At 41.9% G+C, this 26544-nt stretch overlaps 2 protein-coding genes across 12 annotated transcripts in view; one reads left to right on the forward strand and one right to left on the reverse strand.

Moving 5' to 3' along the window:
- Window positions 1-198: 198 nt before the first annotated feature.
- ZDHHC23 (zinc finger DHHC-type palmitoyltransferase 23) lies at window positions 199-15518 on the forward strand. 7 transcript variants are annotated; one of them, XM_055110287.2, is made up of 6 exons: window positions 322-336; window positions 535-608; window positions 832-1107; window positions 5890-6600; window positions 8495-8662; window positions 10514-15518. In XM_055110287.2, exons 3-6 carry the CDS (start codon window positions 947-949, stop codon window positions 10779-10781), a joined length of 1308 nt encoding a protein of 435 aa, XP_054966262.1. In that variant the 5' UTR covers window positions 322-336; window positions 535-608; window positions 832-946; the 3' UTR covers window positions 10782-15518. The 7 variants fall into 7 exon arrangements, with proteins under 7 accessions (XP_008948670.1, XP_008948669.1, XP_054966264.1 ...); XM_055110290.1 differs by lacking the exon at window positions 322-336 and having other exon boundaries at window positions 532-608; window positions 10514-10689; window positions 11669-15518; XM_055110291.1 differs by lacking the exon at window positions 322-336 and having other exon boundaries at window positions 532-608; window positions 8504-8662; window positions 10514-10689; window positions 11669-15518.
- A 751-nt stretch (window positions 15519-16269) lies between these two features.
- CCDC191 (coiled-coil domain containing 191) overlaps window positions 16270-26544 on the reverse strand; it is a 91779-nt gene continuing 81504 nt past the window's right edge. For all 5 annotated transcript variants that reach the window (XM_003825115.5, XM_008950428.4, XM_024928212.4 and 2 more), the window contains one exon: window positions 16270-17493. In XM_003825115.5, the coding sequence (XP_003825163.2) occupies window positions 17295-17493 (199 nt within the window). In that variant the 3' untranslated portion in view covers window positions 16270-17294. The remainder of the gene's footprint in view (window positions 17494-26544) is intronic.

The following is a 26544-nucleotide window of genomic DNA, read 5'->3' on the forward strand; positions in this document are numbered from 1 at the left end:
GCGGGCGGCGCACGTGCGGACAGGCGGGGAACCCCGGCGCCGGGGGCGGGGCACCCGGAAGCGCGCGTGGACCTGGCGCACCGAGCCGGGCGGGCGGAGGGGCGGTTGGGACGGCGCGGGGAGGCGGGCGCGCCGCCCGGGCCGCGGCGGGCTGTGGTCACAGGTGGGCGGCTGCGGCGAGGGAGCGGCCGAGCGGAGCCCGGGTCCCGGAGACTCTGCCGTCACGCCCGGGGCTCCGCGTAGCCGAGATCGGGAGACGCGTCTGTGCCTCCGGGGAAGCCGACCCATCTCCCCTCCGCCTCTTTGACTGCAGTTGCACCTCCGGCCAGAGGGCAGGTAACTTCCCTTCCAAGGTCATTCTCCTGGCGGGGTGGTGCGCGAGGCCCGCCCACGTCCTCCGGATTGGCGGGGGCGGGAGAGGCGCACCCTGCAAGGGGCCCGACCAGTTGGGCTGGACGGCGACCCCTGAGCACTGCCAGGGAGCCTGGTGTGTCAGCCGCTGCCAGCGGGCATATGCTTCGCCTTTCCCTACAGCCCCGAGGCTGAGTTTCCACCAGCGCCCAGGCTTGGAGCGGAGACCGCTCGGCCCTCCCAGTCTGCACCCGCAGGTGAGCGCAACCGCCCGCGCCCCGGCTGTCCCGGACGCGTGGTCGGCTGTCGCCATAGGAACGGCCGGTGCCCAGACGGCGCCTGCCCAGGCTGGGAAGGGGCCGTGAAGGCAGCTCAGAGCTCCAAGAACCCTGGAGCCCCCTGTGTGGCCAGGCGGAGCCACAGAAGCCTGATGAAAACGGGACCCCCTCCCCCTCTCTCTTCTCATTTTTGATTGCTCAGGCGTTGGAGGTTAAGCGGAGAGAGAGGCGTGGACCTATTTACGAGATGTAAGTTGTGTTCTTTCCACCTTTACCTTCTGAGGGCTTCTTACGCCTCATGGTGACAGGTGCAAATCATGACACAGAAGGGCAGTATGAAGCCTGTGAAGAAAAAGAAAACCGAAGAACCTGAATTGGAGCCCCTGTGCTGCTGCGAGTACATAGATCGGAATGGGGAAAAGAACCACGTGGCTACTTGTTTGTGTGATTGTCAAGATCTGGATGAAGGGTGTGATCGGTAAGAACAGAGCATTTCTTGACGCTGGCCCCATCACCCTTCTGAGAACTGCCATGTGTACTTTCAGCCTAGCCACCCAGAATGCTAGAATTTGCTCTTGATTCTATTTCCAAGCATCTAAAATGAGAGTTGGCTTCTGTGTCAAGTGTGAGGATTTTAGAAAGATGGATTACGCAGTAGTGCACAGCTGTCTGTCTGCTCTGTTTTATAGGATATTATTTTTCGTTTAAAGAGAGATGAGGGAGAGAACAGGCAGTTTAAAGGGATAGTAGGCAAGTTAGTATAAAATAAAATGCAAGCCAGCAGAATCTGTAAGTTTAAAATGAACACAATAGTTCCAGAAAGTTCCTGCCTTCTCAGAGGTCTCAGCATTTAGAGACTGACTACTTGGGACTGGGTGGCACCTGACCACAGAGGGCCTTGTGGGTTGAAATTTCATTTTCCTGCTGTTAGTACTGGTCTTGCCCCTTGTTTCTGGGGAGGAACTCCAGCCAGAAGGCATGTATCTCCCCTGGATTCACAGTTTTCAGTGTGACCAGCAACACTGTCTTGATTGATCATACTGTATTTGGCTTTTATTTTCCAAGTGATGGAAATTACTATCCAAAAAGAGAATTTTTAACATCACTGAAAAAATTTGGTGTCGGACAGTGAATAATCTGGTTTTAATCCATTTTCTGAGTAATTATATATTTAAAAATCACTGTCAATGGAAGTCATAATGTGGGAAGGATAGGGATGTTGGAAACTTGCTTTTCCCATTAATAATTATTTCTGGTTAAAAAAGTCATTGCAACTGCCAATTTGTTGACTTAGAACTTGGTACATTAATACAGCCATGAAAAGCATTCCCTGGGGTCTGCAGTCTAGTACCAGCCTTGACTATTAAAAACCCAGTGAACCCTTTGTCATTCTTACTTGACAGTGTACTGTGTAGTCTTTTTTATGGATGTCTTTGAATATAGGTTCTTTAGATTTAGTCTGAAATCTATACTGAGAAAATAGAGCACTTTGCACTAATGAATGGAGAAATGATGCTGTTTCCATAACCACCATCACTCAAGACCGCAGCTCTTCCATTAACCTTGCTGACTCTTCCTCCCTCCTAGCCCTGGAGACCTGGGCTGTCCCCTGAGGCATCTCCTCTGCTCTCTCTGTACCCCTCTCCTCTGTGTTTCCACCGTGCCTGCCGCTCTGTATGATTCCCAATTAGTTATCTCCCACTCACCTCCAAGTTCTAGTCTTGCCTTTAAAAATTGTCTAAAATCAAAGTTACCTTTCCTTAAACTCTACCTTTTCTTACTAGCCTGTCTTAATTTGTTCAGGCTGCTATGATAAAATAAATACCTGAGACTGGGTACTTTGTAAACAATATACATCTATTGCTCACAGTTCTAGAGGCTCAGAAATCCAAGATCAAGGCACTGGCAGATTCAGTGTCTGGTGAGGGCCCTTTTCCTCATAGATGACACCTTCTTGGTGTGTCATGACATGGCAGAAGGGGTGAATAAGCTCATAGGGCTCTATTATAAGGGCACACGTCTCATTCATGAGGGCTATGCCTTCATGACCTAATCACCTCCTTAAGGTCTCACCTCTGAATACTATTGCATTGGGAATGAGGTTTCAACATAATGAACTTTGGAGGGACACAGATACTTCCTGGCTCCCTAAAATTTATGTCCTTCTCACTCGCAAAATACATTGATTTCATCCTAATGAATGAAGACTTTTCAATGAACTAAGACTTTTCAACCCCAAAAAGTCTTAGCTCATCCCAGTGTCAATTCAGAAGTCTAAGTCCAGAGTCTGGTCTGAATATCATCATCCAAATCAGATATGGATGAGTTTCAAGATACGATTCATCCTGAGACAAGTTCTCCACCTGTGAGCCTGTGAAATCAAACAAGTTAGGTGCTTCCACAATACGATGGTAGGACATGCATAGAATAGACATTCCCATTCCAAAAGGGAACAACAGGAAGAAAGGAGTGTTACTGACAGGTCCTAACCCAGTGGGGCAAACAATGTTAAGCCTTAATAAGGCTTGAGAATAATCTTGGACTTGATGTCCTGCCTTCTGGACACACTGGGTTGGCGGTTGGGCCCCCAAGGCTCTGGGTGTCCCTGCCACCACAGCTTTGTTGCGCACAGCCCACACTGCAGCTCTCATGGGTTGGAGTTCCTACAGGTGCCTCCAGCTCTCCCAGGCTGGAGTTGTATGCTAGTGGCTCTACGGGGCTCTTGGGGGTGACCCTGTCCCCACAGCTCCAAGCAGGCATTGCCTCAGTGGGGTCTCTCTGTAGTGACCCCACCACAATGACAGCTCCACTGGGCAGTGCCCTAGTGGGGGCTCTCTGTGGTGGCCCCACCCCTGTGGCAGTCCTTTGCCTTGGCCCCGAGGCTCTCCAGGGCATCCTTTCAAGTCTAGGTGGAGGCAGCCAGGCCTCTACAGCTCCTACACTCTGGATGCCTGCAGCATTGGCACGCTGTGGATGCCACCAAGATTTACCACCTATGCCCTTCAGAGGGGTGGCCTCTATGGCATACCTAGGCCCAGTGGAGCCACACCTGGAGCTGCCATGGAGGGTGCACCAGAATGTAGGGAGCAGAGACTTCAGATGGCACTCAGCAGTACACCCTGAAGCCCCATGGGTGCCTTGGGCCCTCTTATGAAACTGTCTGCCCTCAAAGCCCTGGCACTTCAGGTTTGTGGTGGGAGCAGCAGCCCCAAGGATCTCCGAATGCCTTCAGGGTCCTTCCATTGTCTTGATGACTGGCACGGGGCTAATCCATACTGATCTCATCTACATCCTTGCTGTTCTCTCCCAAACATGCTTTCTCATTTGTTACAATATAGACAGGCTGAAAATTTTCCAAATCTTTGTTTTACTCCCCTTTTGATTATGAGTTTTGTCTTTAAATTATTTCTCTTTGGCCGGGCGCGGTGACTCACGCCTGTAATCCCAGCACTTTGGGAGGCCCAGGTGGGCAGATCACCTGAGGTCAGGAGTTCAAGACCAGCCTGACCAACACGGAGAAACCCCGTCTCTACTAAAAATACAAAATTGGCCAGGCGTGGTGGCGCATGCCTGTAATCCCAGCTACTCAGGAGGCTGAAGTAGGAGAATCGCTTGAACTCAGGAGGTGGAGGTTGCGGTGAGCTGAGATCGCACCATTGCACTCCAGCCTGGGCAACAAGAGCAAAACTCTGTCTCAAAAAAAAAAAAAAATTTCTCTCTTGCATTTTACCCTAAGCATTTATGAGAAGCCATGCAGCACCCTGAACACTTTGCTTAGCGATTTCTACTGCCAAATATTCAGTTTAATCACTCTTGAGTTCTACTTTCTACCAAACAGTAGGACACAAACACAATTCCACTGAGTTCTTTTTATAAGTGTCCAGGATCACCTTTCTTCTAATTTCCAATAACATGTTTGTCACTTCCATCTGAGATGTTATGAGAATGGCTTTTACTGTCCATATTTCTGCGAGCCTTCTGTTCATTACCTCTTAGGGATTCTCGAAGATTGAGGCTTTCTCTGCAGCTCTCCTCTTCTGCCAGAATCACCCTTGACAGTTTGTTCAGATAGTCTAGGATTTTTCCCAGCATGCACTTCCACACTCTTCTAACCTCTACCCATTACCCGGTTCCACAGCTGCATCCACATTTTTAGATATCTGTTGTAGCAACATCCTACTTCTTAGTACCAATTTCTTTCCTAGTCTGTTCAGGCTGCTGTAACAAAATAACTTAGGCTGGGTAATTTATAAACAACAGATATTTATTGCTCACAGTTCTGGAGGCTGTGAAGTCCAAGATCAAGGCAGCAGCAGATTCAGTGTCTGGTGAGGTCTCCTCAGCTTCATAGACAGCACCTTCTTGATGTGTCCTCACATGGTGGAAGGAGCAAACAGGCTCCCTTGGATATTTTTTTTAGAGGCATTAATTCCACTCATCAGGGCTCTACTCTCATGACCTAATACCCTCCTAAAGGCCCCGTTTCTTAATACTCTTGCATTGGGGATTGGGTTTCAGCATATGAATTTTGGGGGCATAAACATTTAGAACATAGCATAGCCTAAGTGTGCAAAACAGTCAACCAATATCATTCCATTCACCAAGTTCAGTGATTTGACTCATACTAGTTTGATCTCCATTCTTCTCTATGTAGCCCTGTCCTTGTGGGACTAGTCTACTCCCTGGGCTCATGCCAGGTATGTGCTGCACACATTTCTTTCCACTGGAAGGCCTTCCTTACTCCCTCTCTATTCATACACATGCTAGCTGGACATCAAGGTTGAGCACAGATCCCACCTTTTCCACAAAGACCCCTCTGAAGACTCCACCCAGAAGTATTGATGCTAGTCTGAGCACTCCTTATAATGTTTGATCACAAGAGTTTATTGATTATTGCTGCTTTGTCACTTACCTAAGAGTTCTTAAATTCCCATGTTGTCCTCATAACTAGATTGTGATTTGTTTTGAGATTCTTATGACCGTACAGGTCATAAGATGTAAACATTACTTGCAGCATGTGTCTGTACCTATGTATTTGTTTAGGGGAGAAATAATCTTGACTTTAAGTTTTTAAACATCTTGTTCCTATTTTAAAAAATGACATGTGAATCTGAAAAGCTTAGTTTAGTAGTAAGGAAGTAAAATGCTTGGTCTTTGGTAGCTTTTATCGTTTATCCCACTGTTTGGCATTCAGTGTTCTGTAGCTTTTAATTCAACAAACGCACATGAAGTCCCTCCTCTTTGTGCTTTTTCTGAATAGATGGATTACATGTAAATCTTTACAGCCAGAGACTTGTGAAAGAATCATGGATACAATTTCTGATCGCCTCCGAATTCCTTGGCTTAGGGGAGCCAAAAAAGTGAACATCAGCATCATCCCTCCGCTTGTCCTGCTGCCTGTCTTCCTTCATGTGGCTTCCTGGCATTTCCTCCTGGGGGTGGTGGTTTTGACCTCCCTTCCTGTGCTGGCACTGTGGTACTACTACCTCACTCACAGAAGGAAAGAACAGACCCTGTTTTTCCTGAGCCTTGGACTGTTCTCTCTGGGCTACATGTACTATGTGTTCCTGCAGGAAGTGGTCCCCAAAGGGCGTGTGGGTCCCGTTCAGCTGGCGGTTCTTACCTGCGGGTTATTTCTGATACTCTTAGCCTTGCACAGAGCCAAGAAGAATCCAGGCTACCTCAGCAATCCAGCAAGCGGTGACAGATCTCTAAGCAGCAGCCAGCTGGAGTGCCTGAGCAGAAAAGGGCAGGAGAAGACCAAAGGGTTCCCTGGGGCAGACATGTCGGGTAGTCTCAACAATCGCACAACAAAGGATGACCCCAAGGGCTCTTCCAGGATGCCGGCTGGAAGCCCCACCAAAGCGAAGGAGGACTGGTGTGCCAAGTGCCAGCTGGTGCGACCAGCCCGGGCATGGCACTGCCGGATATGTGGCATCTGTGTGAGGAGAATGGATCATCATTGTGTCTGGTATGTTGGAAACATTTGGAGACTTGGAAAGTGTAAATTCATGTAAAACTCTAGTTACATTTTATCTTCCCTTGTGCTATCCCAAAATTTCTCTCCTTCCCAGCTTTACACCTTGTAGATATTTGTGGGTTGTTGTGATGTTCCCACTTAGTCATCAGTTTTTCGAGTTTCACAAATTTAGTTCCTTCAGTCATTTCCTGAAGGAGAATAACAGAAAACTTGTGGGGTTTTTTTTTTCTCAATTTTCTTTTGAATGACTCATTTATCTTTTCCTTTCTAATAGAGAAATATCTACAGTTGAATGATTTTTTAAAAAAGAATTGATCAGAAACAGTATAAGCATATTTCCCTGTGCTATTCCTTTTTAAACATAAAGCTCAAGAAAGTGTACCCCTATTTTTAGGTGACTCTTTTGTCCCCTTGCCATACATACTTAATCGTTTTTGATGCTACCGATGATTTCCACTTAACATTATTGAATCGAGGTCCCACCAGATAAACTCTCTATTTGATTATTTGCAGAGAAATGGGCTTTTGTACCTGCCAGTTGGCCAGTAACAAACGAAGGTACATAAGGCTCCGTAAAATATGAAGTGCAATGTTTAAAGATAATGTTGCAGCTTCACTAAATACATCTAAACTAAAGGGACTATAATTAATTCAGATATGAATGCTGTAAGTAGCATGTTTGCAGTTTATTGCTCTTCAGGCAGTCATGATCAATGAATTCATGCTTTTCGTGTCTAGGATTCTGGTCCTGTAGCGTACCTCCTCCTCAGAAGGGGATGCAAGAGAGGGTGAGGGTGCAGAAAAGGCTGAGAGGCATTGGCGTGGGCCTCAAGTGCATGGCTCAAGTGCAGGGCAGCTCTTTTCTGGGTCCTTGTCTTTAGAAGTAAACAGGTGTTTTCATTTTTAGATGTTCTACTTCTGTGTCTTCACTTATTCGTGTGTGTGTGTGTGCCATTTACAAATGCTGGTTTGCAGAAGGCTCACCTAACAGCAGATATGTGCCCACTGGAGCATCCTGGCATGCAGTGGGTAGAAGGCACTCCCTCTACATCCTGCCCCACAAATGGCCATGACACAGAACTGTTTTTACCTGCCAAAGAGCCTGCATGTTATCAAGTTGTTCTTCCCCCTACGCTACGTTTCTAACCTCTTTGGATCTTTATATTACTCTTCATATATTTAACATGAATTTTCCCATACTATGTAATACTTCTGATTTAGCATTTTTAAGTTTTCATAATTCTATTTATCTCCCTTTCCTTAACATGGTGAGGACAATGTTAGATCTCCATAGCTGGGTAATATTGATATTTAGGAAGATTTGTTAGCCAGGTTCTGCTTTTTACTTAGTCTTGTCCTTAAACTGACGATATGATTCCACTTTGCGAAGAGCAGAGAATATAAGACTGCATTCCTCAGGGTGCAAGTTTTTAATTCCCTAAAATTGAAAAATAAGAGAACTTCTTAATAACTGGAATTTACATTTTCCCTATTTAAAACCTTGTCTTGGCTGGGCGCAGTGGCTCATGCCTGTAATCCCAACACTTTGGGAGGCTGAGGTGGGTGGATCATGAGGTCAGGAGTTCAAGACCAGCCTGGCCAACATGGTGAAACCCCATCTCTACTCAAAATACACAAATTAGCTGGGCATGGTGGCATGTGCCTGTAATCCCAGCTACTTGAGAGGCTGAGGCGGGAGAATTGCTTAACCGGGACCCGGGAGGCAGAGGTTGCAGTGAGCCAAGATCGCGCCATTGCACTTTAGCCTGAACTACAGAGCAAGACTCCGTCTCAAAAAAAATAAAGCTTTCATGTTTATTATGTAAGTTATATCAAGAACTCTTAAAAATGTGTTTGCTTTTTTATTTCTCTATGCTGTTTTGAGGATAAATAGCTGCGTTGGAGAATCAAATCATCAAGCATTTATACTTGCCCTTTTGATCTTCTTGCTCACCTCGGTGTATGGGATCACACTGACCTTGGACACCATTTGTAGAGATAGAAGTGTCTTCACAGCTCTTTTCTATTGTCCTGGAGTTTATGCAAATTACAGGTGAGCAGTGGGTACCACAGTATGGAGGCCCCCTGGGAAGTAATGGGTGTTGCCATTGACAGGGACTATTACTACTTGGTTAGGAGTTCTCAATCAAAACATAGGCCAGGCTATGGGAATGCTGGGTATCCCTGGAATTGCCAGCAAAATTGTGCATTGGTGATGTGTGTTTTTCAAGGGTGCTGTTAAAAGGATTGTTGACCTTTAAAAAGTGAAGAACTAGTTCTCTACAAACAGGACCAGGCCTAATCAGGGACTTCCAGAGTCAAATGACCACTCATAGGCTCAAAGTCGCAACAGTGAAACAAAAACAATAAACAAAAACTAGCAGCCCCAGGGCACATATGTGCCTATTTTGTCATAACGATCAGAAACCTTCTCACTTTACTGCTGCTTTCTGATGTTTTTTAGTCCAATCTTAATTTACTGCTTCCGACCCTTTTGAGATGTGCTCGACATCTCTATAACCTTGCTTTTCTTTCTAACCTCTCTTGGTTTTTCCTGTTCTACTTTCTTTCTTTTTTTAATCACCACTGATGATTACTGTGATATGTAGGTCAAAATTTCCTTAGGCCCCTTTATAGATTGTGAAGATTTCCAGGCCATGGCAAAAGCTGGGATTCTTCCGCTTCGGCCTCAGCGCCCCCTCCCTGAATGCTGGGGCCCCCCTCTGCCCATGCTCTTTATTCCCTTCCCTTCATCATCCTCTCTGACATAAGTGCTCTGGGGTATCTATGGTTTGGCCCTTTTCTTTATTCTCACTCTTCATTTTCAGAACAATCCTTGCTTTCTTTACAAAGTATCCCTTTGTGGCATTTGTTTTTATTAGCCTGTGGACAGATCTCCCCATTGTCATCCTAGAACCAGACACCTGTGGGCATTATTAGAATAGATTGGTCTTCCTCAGATTAAGTTTCCTTCCTCACTGTGTGGAGAGTATCTCCAGCATGTGAATGAAATTCTCCGCTAACGCTGCAGGTGAGGCCTGTCCTGAAGCACAGCATGTCTGTGCACTCTCGGTGGGGAGGCGAGGGAACCGAGGAATACAGTCCTGCCATTGCTTCTCACCCTGCTCTGTGCAGGCGATTCACAGCACCTCATCTTTTTGGTTAGGTCCTTGGATTTAATAGTCTTTGAGGTCCCTTCAGCTTTTACAAATGAAGATTCTGAATGAACTTATTTCTAACTCTTAATTTGCGAATGTTGGAAAATCATCAAATGGCAGAGGCTAACTGGCAGCCTGTCTCATTAATGAGCCTGAGAGGAACTTCCCTACCTTGTGTGATTGTGTTGGGCTTTAGGAGGGTGAATTTGGAATGTCTCGGTGTTCCTACATCCAAGTAAGCACAGGGCTGCTGGGGTTGGGAGTCGTCCATCGTCTTTTCATTCCTCAGCATTGGACTGGAAAGAATGGAGATTAGTAACTTTAGCACTGTTCCTCGGCATCCACCTGCAGCTTCCTAGAAGACATTTATAGCAGTCCCTTGGTGCCTTTGTTTTCTCATGAGTTAGATGTAATTTACGAATTACTTGTTTATTTAACAAACAGGTGTTGAACGCTGTTATGTCAGGCAGCGTGCTGGGTGTGTGGAGGGTACAAAATGCAAAAAACAGTCCCTGCTATTCTAGTGTAATATACTAGAAAATAGGCACCAGTAATTATAGAATAAACACACACATTCTCCTACTTAAGCAGGTTATTGGCATTCTGAGTATCTTCCAGTTCGGAGGGTTGGGGAAGATGCCAGAGTCTTTAGTAATAAGTAAAAAAATGTGTAAAACGTGAGAATGATGACAGTTTTCTGAATTTGACAAAAACGGCAGCCCTGACAGCCTTTTTCCCTCTCCCAGCTCGGCTCTGTCCTTCACCTGCGTGTGGTACTCTGTGATCATCACAGCAGGCATGGCCTACATCTTCCTGATCCAGCTGATCAACATCAGCTACAATGTGACTGAGCGGGAAGTCCAGCAGGCCCTCCGACAGAAGACTGGGCGCCGGCTCCTCTGCGGGCTCATCGTGGACACAGGCCAGTACAATAGGGGCTTCCTGCGGAACTGGCACCAGTTCTCCACCCTGGGCACACGTGCATTCCACCACCCTGCTGAGGACATTGTCTGAAGTGCCTTCTATGTGGCTCTCTGAGGGATGATGGCTCCTCCTTCCGTCTCCCTTCCATTTTACACTTCAGTGTCCATTTCTATCCCCAGTTTCTTAAAGGCATTATAGGGCCATGCTCAGGTTTAGAGACTGGAGTGGGAAGAAGTTAATTTTTCTGACGCCACAACTTAAGAGACTTTTATACTGAGGCAGTAAAAGTAGAGCCATTCCTTTCCAGTCACCTTTTTAATTGACTCAGTTGCCTGAACTTGAGAAGGATGTGGATTGCTAATGCACAAATTGATAGAAGCAATTCCCATCCATTAGTGTGGGGGAAAGAGTGTTGGATTAGGATAGTTTCTAGTCCCTCTTTCGATTCTTAATAGCCATGTGACCCCTAGCTGAGTCACTTTCCCAAGTCTCAGGGTCATCTGCAAAGTGGGGTACTGATGCCTGCCCTGGCTACCTCACAGAGCCGTCATGAGGGTCACGTGAGGGAAGATGGATGTGGAAAGCACTAAAAAACAACTCAAGCGCCATGGAAATACAAAGTATTAGGAAAATATGATGGAAGAAAAACGTTTATAGTCTAGAATATTGAAGCCAATATTATTAGGGTAATCAGTTTTCAGCATATACCTTGTTGTACAGTTATGAGAATTTCTCCTTCTTATTAGACATGAACTACTCAAACAGAGAAGATGACCAGATGGATTGATGCTAAGTTGTCTGATCTTGAAAAGACAGTTGACAACAGTTATAAAGATAATTATTGCTAGTGTAATGTAGTGTGGCCATGAGTTTAGGTGATGAGTTCTTCTATTTATTTTTTATAAATTCTGCTTGGGTTTCTTATAAATAACTCCAACAGGCATTCATGTGTTTTTCCTCTTCCCATGTTTCACCAGGTAAGGTGCTAGCACACTTGTGACTGTGGCTGGAAGAGGAGAACAGACACTCCTGTGGGGATGCTTTACTCTCTTTTCTGGTAGGAAGGCTGAGTAACATCAAGGGCTCGATTATTTTCTTCATGTATTTCAAATGCTGTCAGTTATAGCACTAAATTGTGAAAATCAGCCTTCTGGCATTCACATTATTCCGGTATGAACTTTGAGGAGTTGAGTGACATCTTCCCACTTAACTTGCACATTAATTCTCAATTACCCCTCCCTAAATAACAGTATCTCACTAAGAGAGAAGAAACAGGGTATATGTGGTTTCCACTATTGATGGATTACTGTTCTTCCCTGGCTCTTCCGACAATAACAAGTTGTTTCTTTAATCATATCTTAAAACCGAAAATGTATAAAAGATTAAATATTTATGTACAATGGGTTGTTCTACTATAGAATTAAGATGGGGGAATTTCAGATGAGGAAAATACCCTTTTGAAATGTTGGTTTTGAACATGTACTGTTGTGCAATCCCAAAGATAATTCATGACTCCTTAAATTTGCCTTGGCTTATAGCTTAATATAGGGAAAATATTGCCAGCGTTTTCAGTCATTCTGTGCATGCTGCTTTAAGCAAGAGATTTATATTTGTTGAGAGGAAATATTGCTACTTCCTGCACTTCCACCCTCTGCAGCCGGCACCATCCCTACTGTTGGCATTAATTGGAGCTGTCCTTAAGATGGTCACCATATTCTTATTCAGGCTGTTGTCATTTTCCCCAGAGATGGTTTGTTTAACGAATGATAGGCTCTGTGCCTGGGGATGTTAGCAGACTCTGGGGTTTGTACAGTGATGCCTTCTCCCTGGCCCAGAGCTGAATATTCATCTAGAATTAAAGTTGGATTTGATATAACAAATTTCTTTCTATACAGGTTTTAGATAAGAGAGATAGTAATAATGTCAAGGATAGCCTGTGTGGGCAGAAATTGGTAGTCGTGCTTTTGAATGTCAGCTGTAGAGCCAACTCTGATTATCTAGCCATTGATCATACAAATTGATAGAAACATTAGTCAGTAATTTTAGCTTCTTGCCAAATTGTTCACAACATCTAAATGTAATGTGATGTGATGAAGATAAGTAGTACAAAGAGACCAGAATAATTTGGGAGAATTAGGAATGATGACAATTTTTTTTAACAACTTACCTCTAATAGGGTTACTTGGATGAGCCAACTCAGCTTCCTTCCCATGGATAGGAAGGGACTCTGTGTATTATTCAGGTTTATTGGCACGAAGATACTTGTTTTAAGTTCCTTGAGAACCCATGATGGACAGTTGACAGAATGCTTAAACCTGTCAAAAGATCAGTGATTTTGTGTGGGAAAAGCCTTCCCAGGCGTCTGTACCGAAAGGAGCAGCAAACAAGGGGCTAATCCATGAGCAGTGTTCTGTAGGCTCTGTGACATCTTTGGTTTATAGGATTTTGGAGCCTTTTATGATCTGGAACTATTTGAGGGGTTTCATTATAGGCCTTGGTTCTCTCCAGGGGCCAGATGAGTTTATTGTGGAATCTTTGAAAGGACAAGGCCTCTGTGAATGAATCAGTCCCAGGGAAGCATTTGGTGGTGGCGGCAGTGGAGGATTGCCCGGTGAACCTATAAATCAGCAGTCTCTTGGGCAGAGGAGCAAGCCCCTTGAACATGATTTCAAACAAGCAGGTCCTCTTCTCTCATCTCATGTCCTTAGTCTCTGTTAATGAACATACTGGATGTGGAGTTTAATAAATTACCTATCATCTGGCCACTTAGATTATTATCACACCACTGTGGACTGTTCCTGGGGGGAGAAGAACAGACCGATTTGAAAGATTCAAGGGAGAAAGATTAAGGATCAGGATTGCATGAAAGAAGAAAATCCTTCAATATTTAAAATGTTTCTTACAATACCCACGGAGCACTTTTATGGTTCCAGCCGAGCATTCCTGAAATGAACTGACCATTAACAGCGCCTCTTTGATAGGTTACCCTGATGCTGCTAAAGTAAAGCCTTAAGTGTGTTTTTGGGACAACGTGCTGCTTATTCCACCTCAGCCACATATGTGTTTGTGTTTAGGATATTGTAAATCTTTGCTAAGTAGTGTTTTCCTTGGTGAATGAAGTCATTGTTGTCTTCAAGTGTACCATCTGCCTAGCAAAAAATTGCTACAAACTTTCTCTTATGCAATAGTCCTTGGTACTTCTAATATTTTTAGCAAGAGACAATTTTCTGTACTAGAATCTTCCACTGCCAGAAAACACAGTGCCAGTAAGGTTCTACATACCACTGACCATCTGCTTAATAGACATGTATTTCCTTTGAGTAGGACATTAGCTTTTGATTATAAAGCTCAACTAGTATAAGCAAAAATATAACATCTAGAAGCACAGTTTTAGCCAGGATGTTTAAAAATTACAGTTTTGTGAGACTTAAGGGTCTTTTTAACCTAGGTAAGTTTATATGACCTAACTTAATTGTAGCCATATTCTGGTACCTTCCATTTTGAAAAGTAGAGGTTGCTTAAGCAAGCAATGGATAATAAGAGACTTTTCCTGAGGCACCTGTTTGGAATCTGGTTTTCTCAGCGGCAGCTTGACATGTGCACCCTTTTGTATTAAACACTGCAAGGGTGATGCAGGGGAGCAGGAAAGCCATGCTAAACTCACTACTGAGTACGATTCAGTATGTTCCTGTGGATGTTTGCTGTGACTAATATAAATTTCTTGCAGAATCAGCTACACTTAATTATGTTGCTGATAGACAAGCATCCACGCTTCAGCTGGCACTAAGTGTTTTCATTGTAGGATCAGCAGCAGGTTAAAGACTGAATGGTTAGTGAAGACAAATGTCTTAAGAGGCTGCGATGTCTAGGTTGGGCTTGTGACTTATTAGTGGCCTAGCCTTCTTGATGGCACCTTGAAAGTGAACTTCTAGAAATCGACATTTAAAAGGCAAAGCTTTAAAAGCAGAGCTAGTCTATTCTAGTTACTGATGCAACTAAAATTCTGTATTTCTTAAGATGGAGCCACTGACGAGATGTCACACTATAGAGCCTGCAGTCTCAACTCATTGTGATCCTAATGGTCTGGGTGATTGGATGGTTTGAGTTGTTAGGGATTTTGAGTTTTTCATTTTATTGCATATCTGGGTTGGATGTTAGACTAAAGGAAACCCAGGAATATTTACCTGGTGTTACATTTAATATTTAATGTAACTGGTCTAGCAACATTAAGGGGGATTTCTGAAGCCAACTCCGGAGGCTGTGGGCTGCACATTTTGCACTGTTTTTATATACTTGTATTCATATCCTCTTATCACCTCAGACTCAGACACAAGGCCTTTTACATGGAAATTTTACAAATTACTGCCATTTATGTAAAATAACGTCCTGTGACCAAGTTGTTTAAATGGAAAATAAAGTGCTTTCTTTAAGGAAAATAGCTGGTGTTTCTTGGAGTGTCTCCTGAAGTCTTCTGATTTCCGAAAACCCTGCATTATACCTGTGCTGCCTCTGTGGCTCCCTCGATGTCTCTATCCTGTGGCCCTGTCCCTAGCCCTAAACTGTTACGTTCCCGGTGGCAATTTCTCCAGTTTTGTGGGTCAGGGATACTGCTTGTTGGAGCATTATGTTAACAGTAACATTTTGAAACATACTTTCATGATAGTCCAGCAAAAAACAGCATCAAAACTATTTCCATTGTATCTCTTTAGAAGGCTCTGTATTCGGTAAAAAGTCTAGCTGGCACCATCGGAATATGGGCTGCTAAAGACTCAATTTCTAGTTGATGTTTGAGGTGAGGCAAAAATAAAGCTAAGACAGAAAACTTAAGCTTTGTGGGATTTATTTATGCGCCTGGCATGTTGACTTAAGGAACTCAACCTTATGTACAGGCTTGGCATTTAAAGAAAACTGGTGGCTGGGTGTGGTGGCTCACGCCTGTAATCTCAGCACTTTGGGAGGCTGAGAGGATCACTTGAGCCCAGGAGTTCAAGACTAGCCTGGGCAACATGGCGAAACTCCATCTCTACCAAAAAAAAAAAAAAAAAAAAGTTAGCTGGGCATGTAATCCCAGCTATCTGAGAGGCTGAGGTGGGAGGATCACCTGAGTCTGAGAGGTCCAGGATTCAGTGAGCCATAGTCAGGCCACTGTACCTCCAGCCTGAAGTACAGTGACAGAGTGAGACCCTGTCTCAAAACAAAACACAAAACAAACAAAATAATAAAATTGGTATTTCATTTCCGGGTGCTAATATCAGCCAGTATTTTGTAAATGTACTGTAGTTAGGTTTAAACTGTTAGTGATTTTGATGGAAAATGATGTATTATGAATTACTTTTAGTTACATTTTCTTTAGTGGCCATTCATCTTGAAAAACACAGGTTTTTTTTTTTTAATGACAACTGTATAATCCTATTAAAGGAAAAGCTGTGTGGGAACAGCCATGTCGTAGAAGAAATAAAGTTCAATTCAAGGTGTTTGGTCATATCACACATCCTCCGTGATAAAAGTATCTTAAGTCATGTAGCAGGTGGTACAGCTAGATATCCTTTCTAGGAAGTACGAGACAGTAACAAGAACATTCACTTAAAAAACCACAGAATTTTATTTTGTCAACTCAAATTTTCAGCACACCAAATAAGAGTAATCATCTCAGGACTGCACAGGACTTTCTCATTTTACCATATGCATTTATGGACTGCTTGAATTTGTTATATAATAAATGTGTATTTTATAATGAAAAATTATTTTTCTAGCAGGTAATTCTCTAACACAATTCATAGAAGAGAGCATTTTATCAGTCTTTATAGCACCTTAAAGATGAAAACATTCTTTGAATTCAAGATAGGTATCTCAATATCTAGATCAAACTGAGCTGAGTACTAGAAGACAAATTGAGTGTATTATTCAGCAGTTGCAGTTGGGAGCATGAACAGATAATTTAATGAATTGCTGGACTGTCATGATAGAGTTATTACCTTTCGGAATGTCCTTCATGCTTATTAAGGTGCACGGAAGAGAAGCATCTCCGGTGCCTCAGTTTCTCTGAAATCAGGATAAGCTGCTGTCCTCTGCAGCAGCTGTGTAGAGAACCTTTTCATACGTGGTCTGCCTTCAGGGGTGGTGAAAGTGGACGAGGTCTGGTGGGGTGCGTGTCACTGATGCTACTGCACTAGAAGGCTGAGTGCCTTGGCCGCCCTTCCTTTCCGAGCACTCGCCCCTGTTTATTTCTGTTTCATTAAGGTCACATCAGCAACTCCTGTCGAGCTATACGGACACATTTTCTTCACAGGCTCAGTCAGGCAAACACTTGTCCTTTTTAAAGTTTACTATGCTAAAAATATATAGGATATATTTGAACAGAGGATCTCTAGAATGTTCCTTTGGATGATCCCACTGTGATAAATGCTATAGTGAATGACTAGCAATCCAGGAAAAGTCAAAGAAGGGAATAAAAATTCTCAAAAGAATTCCTTTGATCTAAGAAGTAGCTCGTAGAGAATAAACCAGGTGTATGTATGTATGTGTGTGGGTGGGTGGAGATAACACACATACAGACTAGTCGAGCTTCCTGTCCTAAATATTACACTAATCTGGCTCATTCGTTCACCAAAGACTTGTCTTACTCAAGGACCAAGTATCTGATTGCTGATATAGCTCGTGGTACCTTCCAGGTACCTGGAAGTCTGGAAGAATTTCAACTACCTTCCTACGAAGTTGCTGTCGCCTTTCTTCTTTTACTCTTTCCTCTTTCATAAATTTTACAAACTTCTTCCATGTCCGAAGTGTGATCCAGAGGATCCTCCTTTAAGAATAAAGAAGGAAAAAAGTGAAATGTTGAGAAAAAGTTGCCTTTCCATCTGTAGCACATTAAGAACTTTATAAAAATAATTCTTATGTTAATAAAATGCTGTATAAAAGGTGTGGAAATCACAATCGGGATTATGACAGTGTGAAATGCTGTGAAAAAAATAAGGCAACAAAAGGGAATGAGAGTGACTGATAGGTTATTTTTATTTTTATTTTATTTTATTTATTTTCTTTGAGGCAAGAGTCTTGCTCTGTTGCCCAGGCTAGAGTGCAGTGGTGCAATCTCGGCTCACTGCAACCTCTGCCTCCTGGGTTCAAACGATTCTTGTGCCTCAGCCTCCCAAGTAGCTGGGATTACAGGTGCCTGCCACCATGCCTGGCTAATTTTTTTTTGTATTTTTATTGGAGACAGGGTTTCACCATGTTGGCCAGGCTGGTCTTGAACTCCTGGCCTCAAGTGATCTGCCTGCCTTGGCCTCCCAAAGTGCTGGGATTACAGGTGTGGGCCACTGTGCCTGGCCAGTTATTTTTATTTTTGATTGAGTGGTGAAGGAAACTGAGGAGGTGACATTTGAGCAGAGCACCAAATGGCTTCCAGTAACCCAAGCTATGAGGCACACTCCTGAGTTGATCTGATTACAGCATACATATTGTACCCATGCCAGGACCAGTGATGCTGGCAAGGGATCCAGAAACCACAACCCTCAACGCAAAAATGATGGAAAATTGCGTGCAGAATGTGCCAAAGTTACAGGCATTGAGGCCTCAGTGCATAGACATATTTTAAAAGCCTGCTGGTAACCTGACCTCCAACAGCAGCAATAACAACAAAGAACCAGTCCTGAATATCAGTTGAGAAAAAATACCCTAACATCAGGTTCTGGAAACATGGTATGGAAGACTGTTTAAGCGAGTGTCTCTGCTGTCACAGGGAAGCATGCAATGGCCTTTTAGGATTTATTAGTGTCCACCACAGCTGAACACTAGGGGCATCAAGGTAAGCCAGGTACCGTCTGCCCCGGGAGAGGCTGAAACAGATGACCAGAGTTTCCATACAGTGGGAAGGTACAGCAGTGGAGAGCAGCACAGAGGACTGCCCAGTCTGGTGGTGAGGAGAAGACCTTTTTGAAGATGATGTCTGAACTGAATTCAGGCAAAGAAAAGGCTTTCCTAGAGGAGAGCACATCTTGAGTAAAGGCAAAGAAGCGAGAATAGCATGCCGTGGTGTGTGTGTGGAGTTACAGTGTTGAAGTGCAGAGTAGTTAAGCTTATATTTTCACAACTATAGGCAGAGATGGGATTTGTTCTGGCCTCTTGACCATCTGAGGAAGTCCCAGAATGCACATCAGTCCTCATTAATTTTATGGCTGTTGGTTAATATTTTTGATAATGCTGATTTTTGTTGGTGGAGGTACTGCTTTAAAAAAAGGCATGGCTGGGTGCGGTGGGTCACACCTGTAATCCCAGCACTTTGGGAGGTTGAGGCGGGTGACTCATTTGAGGTCAGGAGTTCAAGACTAGCCTGGCCAACATGGTGAGTGAAACCCCATCTCTACTAAAAATACAAAAATTAGCCCGGCATGGTGGCAGGCGCCTGTAATCCCAGCTACTTGGGAGGCTGAGGCACGAGAATCACTTGAACCTGGGAGGTGGAGGTTGCAGTGAGCCGAGATCAAGCCACGGCATTCCAGCCTGGGTAACAGAGTGAGACTCTGTCTCAAAAAAAAAAAAAAAAAAAAAAAAAAGAGAAAAAGAAAAAGGCTCCAAGGAATGGATTTACTTCATTGCTTGCTTTTATCCATTCAGTCCACCATTTACAGCTTCCTGTGCTCGGCTGTGGGCACACTCCCAGTCCTTGACCCTGTCTCCCATTCTCAGCCATTCACATCTCTCTTTTGGCTGCACTCCTGTTCTCTGACTTCTGCATTTTAGCTCCTGCTGTTCTACCCTAACTGAAAAATGTTCTCCCCTTTGGGTGAAATCTTCCTAGATCATCCTTGCCTACATTTCTCTTTCTTTCCCTGAACTCCTAAAACATATTCATGATCACTGGTTTGGCACTTATTTATAGCCTATCTATAGCTATCTTTTTATAATATTTTTATTGATACATAATATACATATTTTGGGGGTACATGTAATTTTATACATTCATATAATGTGTAAAGATCAAATCAGGGTATTTGGGATATCCATCACCTTAAATATTTATCTTTTATTTACCATGGGGACATTCAAGTTATTCTCTTCTGGTTATTTTGAAATGCACAATAGGTTATTATTAACTATAGTCATCCTACTGATCTATTGAACATTAGGCCTTATTGCTTCTATCTAACTGTATATTGTACCCATTAATCAACCTCTCTTCATCCACCTCCCAACCTCTACCCTTTCCAGCCTCTGGTAACCACCAATGTATTCTCTATCTTCATGAGATTCACATTTTTTAGCTCTCCCACATGAGTAAGAACATGTGGTATTTGTCTTTCTGTGCTTGACTTATTTCACTTAACACAGTGACCTCCAGTTCTATCCATGTTGCTGCAAATGACAGGATTTCATTCTTTTTCATTACTAATATTCCATTTTGTGTATACACCATATTTTCTTTATGCATTTATCCACTGATGGGTGCTCAGGTTGATTCCATATTTTGGCTATTGTCAACAGTGCTGTAATAATCACGGATATGCAAATATCTCTTGGATATATAGATTTCCTTTCTTTTGGAGATATACCTATTAGTGGAATTGCTGGATCATATGGTAGTTCTAATTTTAGTTTTTTCAGGAATCTCCATTCTGTTCTCTATAATGGCTGTACTAATTTACACTCCCACCAACAGTGTGTGAGGGTTTCCCTTTCTCCATATCCTCACCAGCATCTGTTATTCACTGTCTTTGATAAAAGCCATTTTACTGGCATAAGATGATATCGCATTGTGGTTTTGATTTGAATTTCTCTGATAATTAGTGATGCTGAGCATTTTATCATACACTTTTTGGCCATTTGTATATCTTTTGAGAAATGTCTATTTAGATCTTTCCCCCCACCTTTTTTTTTTTAGACAGGGCGTCACTCTGTCGCCCGGGCTGGACTGTAGCAGTGTGATGTTGGTTCACTTCTACCTTCACTTCCTGGACTCAAGAGATCCTTTACACCTCAGCCTCCCCAGTAGCTGGGACTACAGGCACGTGTCATGACTCCTGGCTAATTGTTTTTTGTTTGTTTTTTTTTTGGTAGAGATGGGGTTTTGCCATGTTGCCCAGGCTGGTCTTGAACTCCTTGACTCAAACTATCCACCCACCTTAGCCTCCCAAAGTGTTGGGATTATAGATGTGAGCCACTATAATGGACTTGCCCATTTTTAAATTGGATTGTTTTTTTGCTATTGTTTGAGTTCCTTACATATTCTAGTTATTAATCCCTTGTCAGATGGCATTTTAGTCCACTTGTGTTGCTATAAAGGAACACCTGACGCTGGGTAATTTATTTAAAAAAAGAGGTTTATTGGACTTGCAGTTTTGCCAGCTGTACAAGAAGTATGGCACTAGCATCTGTTTCTAATGAGGACTTCAGGCTGCTTCCAGTCATGATGGAAGGGGAGCTATCATGTGCAGAGATCCAATGGCAAGAGAGGAAGGCAAAGAAAAAGGGGGAGGGAGGTGCCAGGTTCTTTTTAACAACCAGCTCTTCCATAACTAATAGAGTGAGAATGCACTCATTTACAGAGGATGGCATTAAGCCATTCATTAAGCAATCCATCTCCATGACCCAAATACCTCCCATTAGACTCCACTTCCATCCAACATTGAGGATCAGATTTCAACATGAGGTGCAGGGGACAAACATCCAAACTATACAGACAGTTTGCAAATACTCTGTCTCTCTTTCTGTGGGTTATCTCTTCACTTGATTGTTTCCTTTGCTGTGCAGAAACTTTTTAGCTTGATGTAATCCCAGTTGTCTATTTTTGCTCTGGTTGTCTGTGCTTTTGAGGTCTTACACAAAAAATCTTTGGCCAGACCAGTGGCCTGGAGCATTGTCTCAATGTTTTCTTCTAGTAGTCTCATAGTTTCTGGACTTAGATTTAAATCTGTAACCCATTTGGATTTGATTTTTGTGTATGGTGAGAGAAAGGGGTCTCATTTCATTCTTCTGCATATAGTTCTCCTGTTTTTCCAGCACTATTTATTAAAAGAGTGTCCTTTCCCCATTTTATGTTCTTGGCACTTTTGTCAAAGATGAGTTGGTTGTAAATGTGTGGATTTAAATCTGGGTTCTCTATTCTATTTCATTGGTCTATATGCCTGTTTTTATGCCAGTACCAAGCTGTTTTGGTTACTATAGCTTTGTAGTAAATTTTGAAGTCAGGTAGTGTGATACCTAGAGCTTTGTTCTTTTTGCTTAGTGTTGCTTTGGCTATTCAGGGTCTTCTGTGGTTTCATATAAATATTAGGAATTTTTTTTCTATTTCCGTGAAGAATGTTGTTGGTATTTTGATAGAGATTGCATTGAATCTGTAAATTGCTTTGGGTAGTATTGCCATTTTAACTATAAGAAGTCTTCCAGTACAGGAGCATGGCATATCTTTCTATATGTTTGTGTCCTCTTCAATTTCTTTCCTCAGTATTTTATAGTTCTCAGTATATAGATCTTTCACTTCCTTGGTTAAATTGGTTCCCAGGTATTTTATTTTCTTTGTAGGTAGTTAAGGTGGGATTGTTTTCTTCTTTTTCAGATTGTTCACTGTTGGTGTATATATTAATAAATGCTGCTGATTTTTGAATGTTGATTTTGTATGCTGCAACTTTACTGAATTTGTTTGTCAGATCTAACAGTTTTTTTTGGTGGAGTCTTTAGGTTTTTCTAAGTATAAGAGCATGTCATCCGTAAACAAGGCTAATTTAGCTTCTTCCTTTTCAATTTGGATACATTTTTTTTAAAGACAGGGTTTCTCTGTCACCCAGGCTGGTCTTGAACTCTTGGCCTCAAGTGATCCTTCCATACTGGCCTCCCAAAGCCCTGGGATTACAGCCATGAGCCATCACATCTGGCCTGGATGCCCTTATTTTTTTCTCTTGTCTAACTGCTCTGGCAAGGACTTGCAGTATTATATTGAATAAAAGTGCTGAAAGTGGGCATTTTGGTCCTGGCCAGGATGTTGATTTTTCTTTTTTATTATACTTTAAGTTTTAGGGTACATGTGCACAACATGCAGGTTTGTTACATATGTATACATGTGTCATGTTGGTGTGCTGCACCCATTAACTCATCATTTAACATTAGGTATATCTCCTAATGCTATCCCTCCCCTGTCCCCCTACCCCACAGCAGACCCCAGTGTGTGATGTTCCCCTTCCTGTGTCCATGTGTTCTCATTGTCCAATTCCCACCTATGAGTGAGAACATGCGGTGTTTGGTTTTTTGTCCTTGCGATAGTTTGCTGAGAATGATGGTTTCCAGCTTCATCCATGTCCCTACAAAGGACATGAACTCATCATTTTTTATGGCTGCATAGTATTCCATGGTGTATATGTGCCACATTTTCTTAATCCAGTCTATCATTGTTGGACATTTGGGTTGGTTCCAAGTCTTTGCTATTGTGAATAGTGCCGCAATAAACATGTGTGCATGTGTCTTTATAGCAGCATGATTTATAATCCTTTGGGTATATACCCAGTAACGGGATGGGTGGGTCAAATGGTATTTCTAGTTCTAGATCCCTGAGGAATCACCACACTGACTTCCACAATGATTGAACTAGTTTACAGTCCCACCAACAGTGTAAAAGTGTTCCTATTTCTTCACATCCTCTCCAGCACCTGTTGTTTCCTGACTTTTTAATGATCGCCATTCTAACTGGTGTGAGATGGTATCTCATTGTGGTTTTGATTTGCATTTCTCTGATGGCCAGTGATGATGAGCATTTTTTCTTGTGTCTTTTGGCTGCATAAATGTCTTCTTTTGAGAAGTGTCTGTTCATACAGGATGTTGAATTTTATTGAATGCCTTTTTGGACATCTCTTGAAATAATTATATGGTTTTTGTTCTTGGTTCTGTTAATGTGATGTATCATGTATATTGATTTGCGTAAGGTGAACCATCCTTGGATCCCTGGGATAAATCCCACTTGATCATGGTGAATGTTCTTTTCAATGTGTTATTGAATTTGGTTTGCCAGTATTTGGTTGAAGATTTTGCATTTGTGTTCATCAGGGATATATATGTAGTTTTCTTTTTTCTTATCATGTCCTTGTTTGGTTTTGGTATCAGGCTAATGCTGGCCTGATAGAATAAGTATGGAAGTATTCCCTCCTCTTCAATTTTTTTTTGAAGAAATTGAGTAGAATTTGTATTAGTTCTTCTTTAAAAGTTTGGTACAATTTAGCAGTTTGAAGCCATTAGGACCTGGGCTTTTCTTTTAGGTGAGACTTTTTAATTACAGCTTCAATCTCATTACTTATTAGTGGTTTGTTGAGGTTTTGTGTTTCTTCATCATTCAATCTTGGTAGGTTTTATCTGTCTAGAAATTTACCCATTTCTTCTATGTTTTCCAGTTTATTGATGTATAGGTGTTCATAATAGTCTCTAGTGATTCTTTGTATTTTTGATGTCTCAGTTGTTATGTCTCCTTTTTCATTTGATTTTGAGTCAGAAGAAGTCTCAATTCATTTATTTCTGCTTAGATTTATATTATTTCCTTTCTTCTAATAATTTGGGGTTTGGTTTGTTCTTGCTTTTCTATATTTCCTTGAGGAGCATAGTTAACTTATTTTTTGAAGTCTGTCAACTTTTTTGATGTAAGTGTTTATTGCTATAAACTTCTCTCTTAAAAGAAGTTACTGCTTTTACTATAACCTATAGATTTTGATCTATGATATTTCCATTTTCATTGGTTTCAAGAAATTTTTAAATTTTTTCTTAATTTCTTCATTGACCCATTGGTTGTTCAGGAGCATGTTGTTTAATTTCCTTCTATCTGTGTAGCTTCTGAAGTTCCTCTTACTGATTCCTAATTTTATTCTATTGTGGTCAGAATAGATACTTGATACAATTTCTGTTTTTTGAATTTGTTGAGAGTTGTTTTGTGGCCTAAGATATGGTCTTATTATGGAGGATGTTCCATGTGCTGATAAAAAGAATGTGTATTCTTCACAACAGTTGGATAAAATATTCTTTAAATGTCAGACCTATTTGGCCTGGTTTCTGGTTTAAGTTTGATGTTTCCTTGCTGATTTTCTTCTGGATAATTTGTCCACTACTGAGAGTGGCGTGTTGAAGTCCCCTATGATTGTATTGCAGTTATCTCTCCCTTTATTGTTTGCTTTATATACTTGGGTGCTTGATGTTGAGTGCATAGATATTTATAATTGTTATATCCTCTTGCTGAATTGACCTCTTTATCATTATATAATGACCTTTCTTTATTTCTCTTTATAGTCTTTGACTTGTAGTCAGTTTTATCTGATATAAGTATAGCTATTCCTGCTGTGTTTTTGGTTTCTACTTGCTTGGAATGTCTTTTTCTATCTCTTTCAGTCTATGTATGTCTTTACAGGTGAAGTAGGTGTCTTATAGGCAGCATATAGTTGGATCTTGTTTCTTTATCCATCAGCCACTCTATGTCTTTTAATTGGAGAACTGAGTCCATTTATATTCAGTTATTGATAAGTAAGGACTTACTATGGCAATTTTTTCTTTCCTTGTTTGCTGGTTGTTTTGTAACTCCTGTCTTCCTTTCTTACTGTTTTCCCTTGTGGCAAAACGATTTTCTCAGGTAGTATGTTTTAATTTCTTGCCTTTTCTTTTTAGAAATCCCCCAACATTTTGACTTTTTCTTGTTTTAGTTTCCATGTTTTATATTACCTCTTAGCAGGCTGCTGTAGCTATTATTGTTTTTGCTAGATTTGTCTTTTTGGCTTCATACTAGAGTTATGAGTTGATTACACACCACAATTACAGTATTAGAGTATTCTGGGTTTGTTCATGTACTTAATTTTATCAGTAGGTTTTCTACTGTCAACTGTTTTCTTTTTGTGTTAGTGTTTTTTTCTTTCAGATTGAAGAACTCCCTTTAACATTTCTTGTAAGATGGGTCTGGTGGTGGTGAATTCTCTCAGCATTTGTTTTTCTGAGAAAAACTTTCTCTATCCTTCATATTTGAAAGATGGCTTTGCTGGATACAGTATTCTTGGATGGCAGTTTTTTTTTTTTTTTTTTCTTTTTTCTTTCAGCACTTTGAAAATCTCATCCTGCTCTCTCCTGGCCTATACCGTTTCTGCTGAGAAGTCTGTTGCCAGATGAATTGGAGCTTCATTATATGTTATTTGCCTCTTTTCTCCTATTGCTTTTAGGATCCTCTTTGTCCTTGACGTTTGAGAGTTTAGGTCAAATCTGTTTGGTTTCTCTGACTTTCCTATACGTGGATATGTCTTTGTCAAGTTTTGGAAAGTTTCCTATTTTTATTTCTTTGGATAAGCTTTCTACCCCTTGGTCTCATTCAAGTCCCCCTTCAACACCAGTAATTTTTAGATATGATCTTCTGAGGTAATTTTCTATATCTTGCAGGCTGTCTTCATTCCTTTTCTTTTTTCTTTTCTCTTCTGATAGCGTATTTTCAAGTGGCTTGTCTTTGGGCTCACTAATTCTTTCCACTGCTTGATCCATTTGGCTGTTGAAAACATCTAATGATTTTTCAGTTCAGCAAATATATTTCTCAGTTCCAAGATTTGTTTGACTTTTTAAATCTTTGTTAAATTTATCTGAAAAATTTCCAAATTGCTTTTCTTTGTTATCTTGAAAATCACTGGGTTTCCTTAAAACTGCTATTTTGAATGTTGGTTAGAGTTTACATATTGCCTTCTCATTAGGGTTAGTCACTGGTTCCTTGATTTATCTATTTGGGAAGGTCATGGTTCCCCATTTGCTGTTTTTTGTTTTTTTTTTGGAGATGGAGTCTTGCTCAAGCACCTAGGCTGGAGTGCAGTGGCACGATCTCAGCTCACTGCAACCTCCACCTCCCAGGTTCAAGCCATTCTCC

Source organism: Pan paniscus, chromosome 2 (assembly GCF_029289425.2).
Source record: "Pan paniscus chromosome 2, NHGRI_mPanPan1-v2.0_pri, whole genome shotgun sequence".
NCBI lineage: Eukaryota > Metazoa > Chordata > Mammalia > Primates > Hominidae > Pan > Pan paniscus.

Bases quoted from the DNA above. Each gene is read 5' to 3' on its own strand.
- ZDHHC23 (XM_008950422.4), top strand. From the start codon at position 947: ATGACACAGAAGGGCAGTATGAAGCCTGTGAAGAAAAAGAAAACCGAA. The intron at 6,601-8,494 runs GTATGTTGGAAA...TGCTGTTTTGAG, and splicing joins ATGGATCATCATTGTGTCTG to GATAAATAGCTGCGTTGGAG. The intron at 8,663-10,513 runs GTGAGCAGTGGG...TCCCTCTCCCAG, and splicing joins GGAGTTTATGCAAATTACAG to CTCGGCTCTGTCCTTCACCT.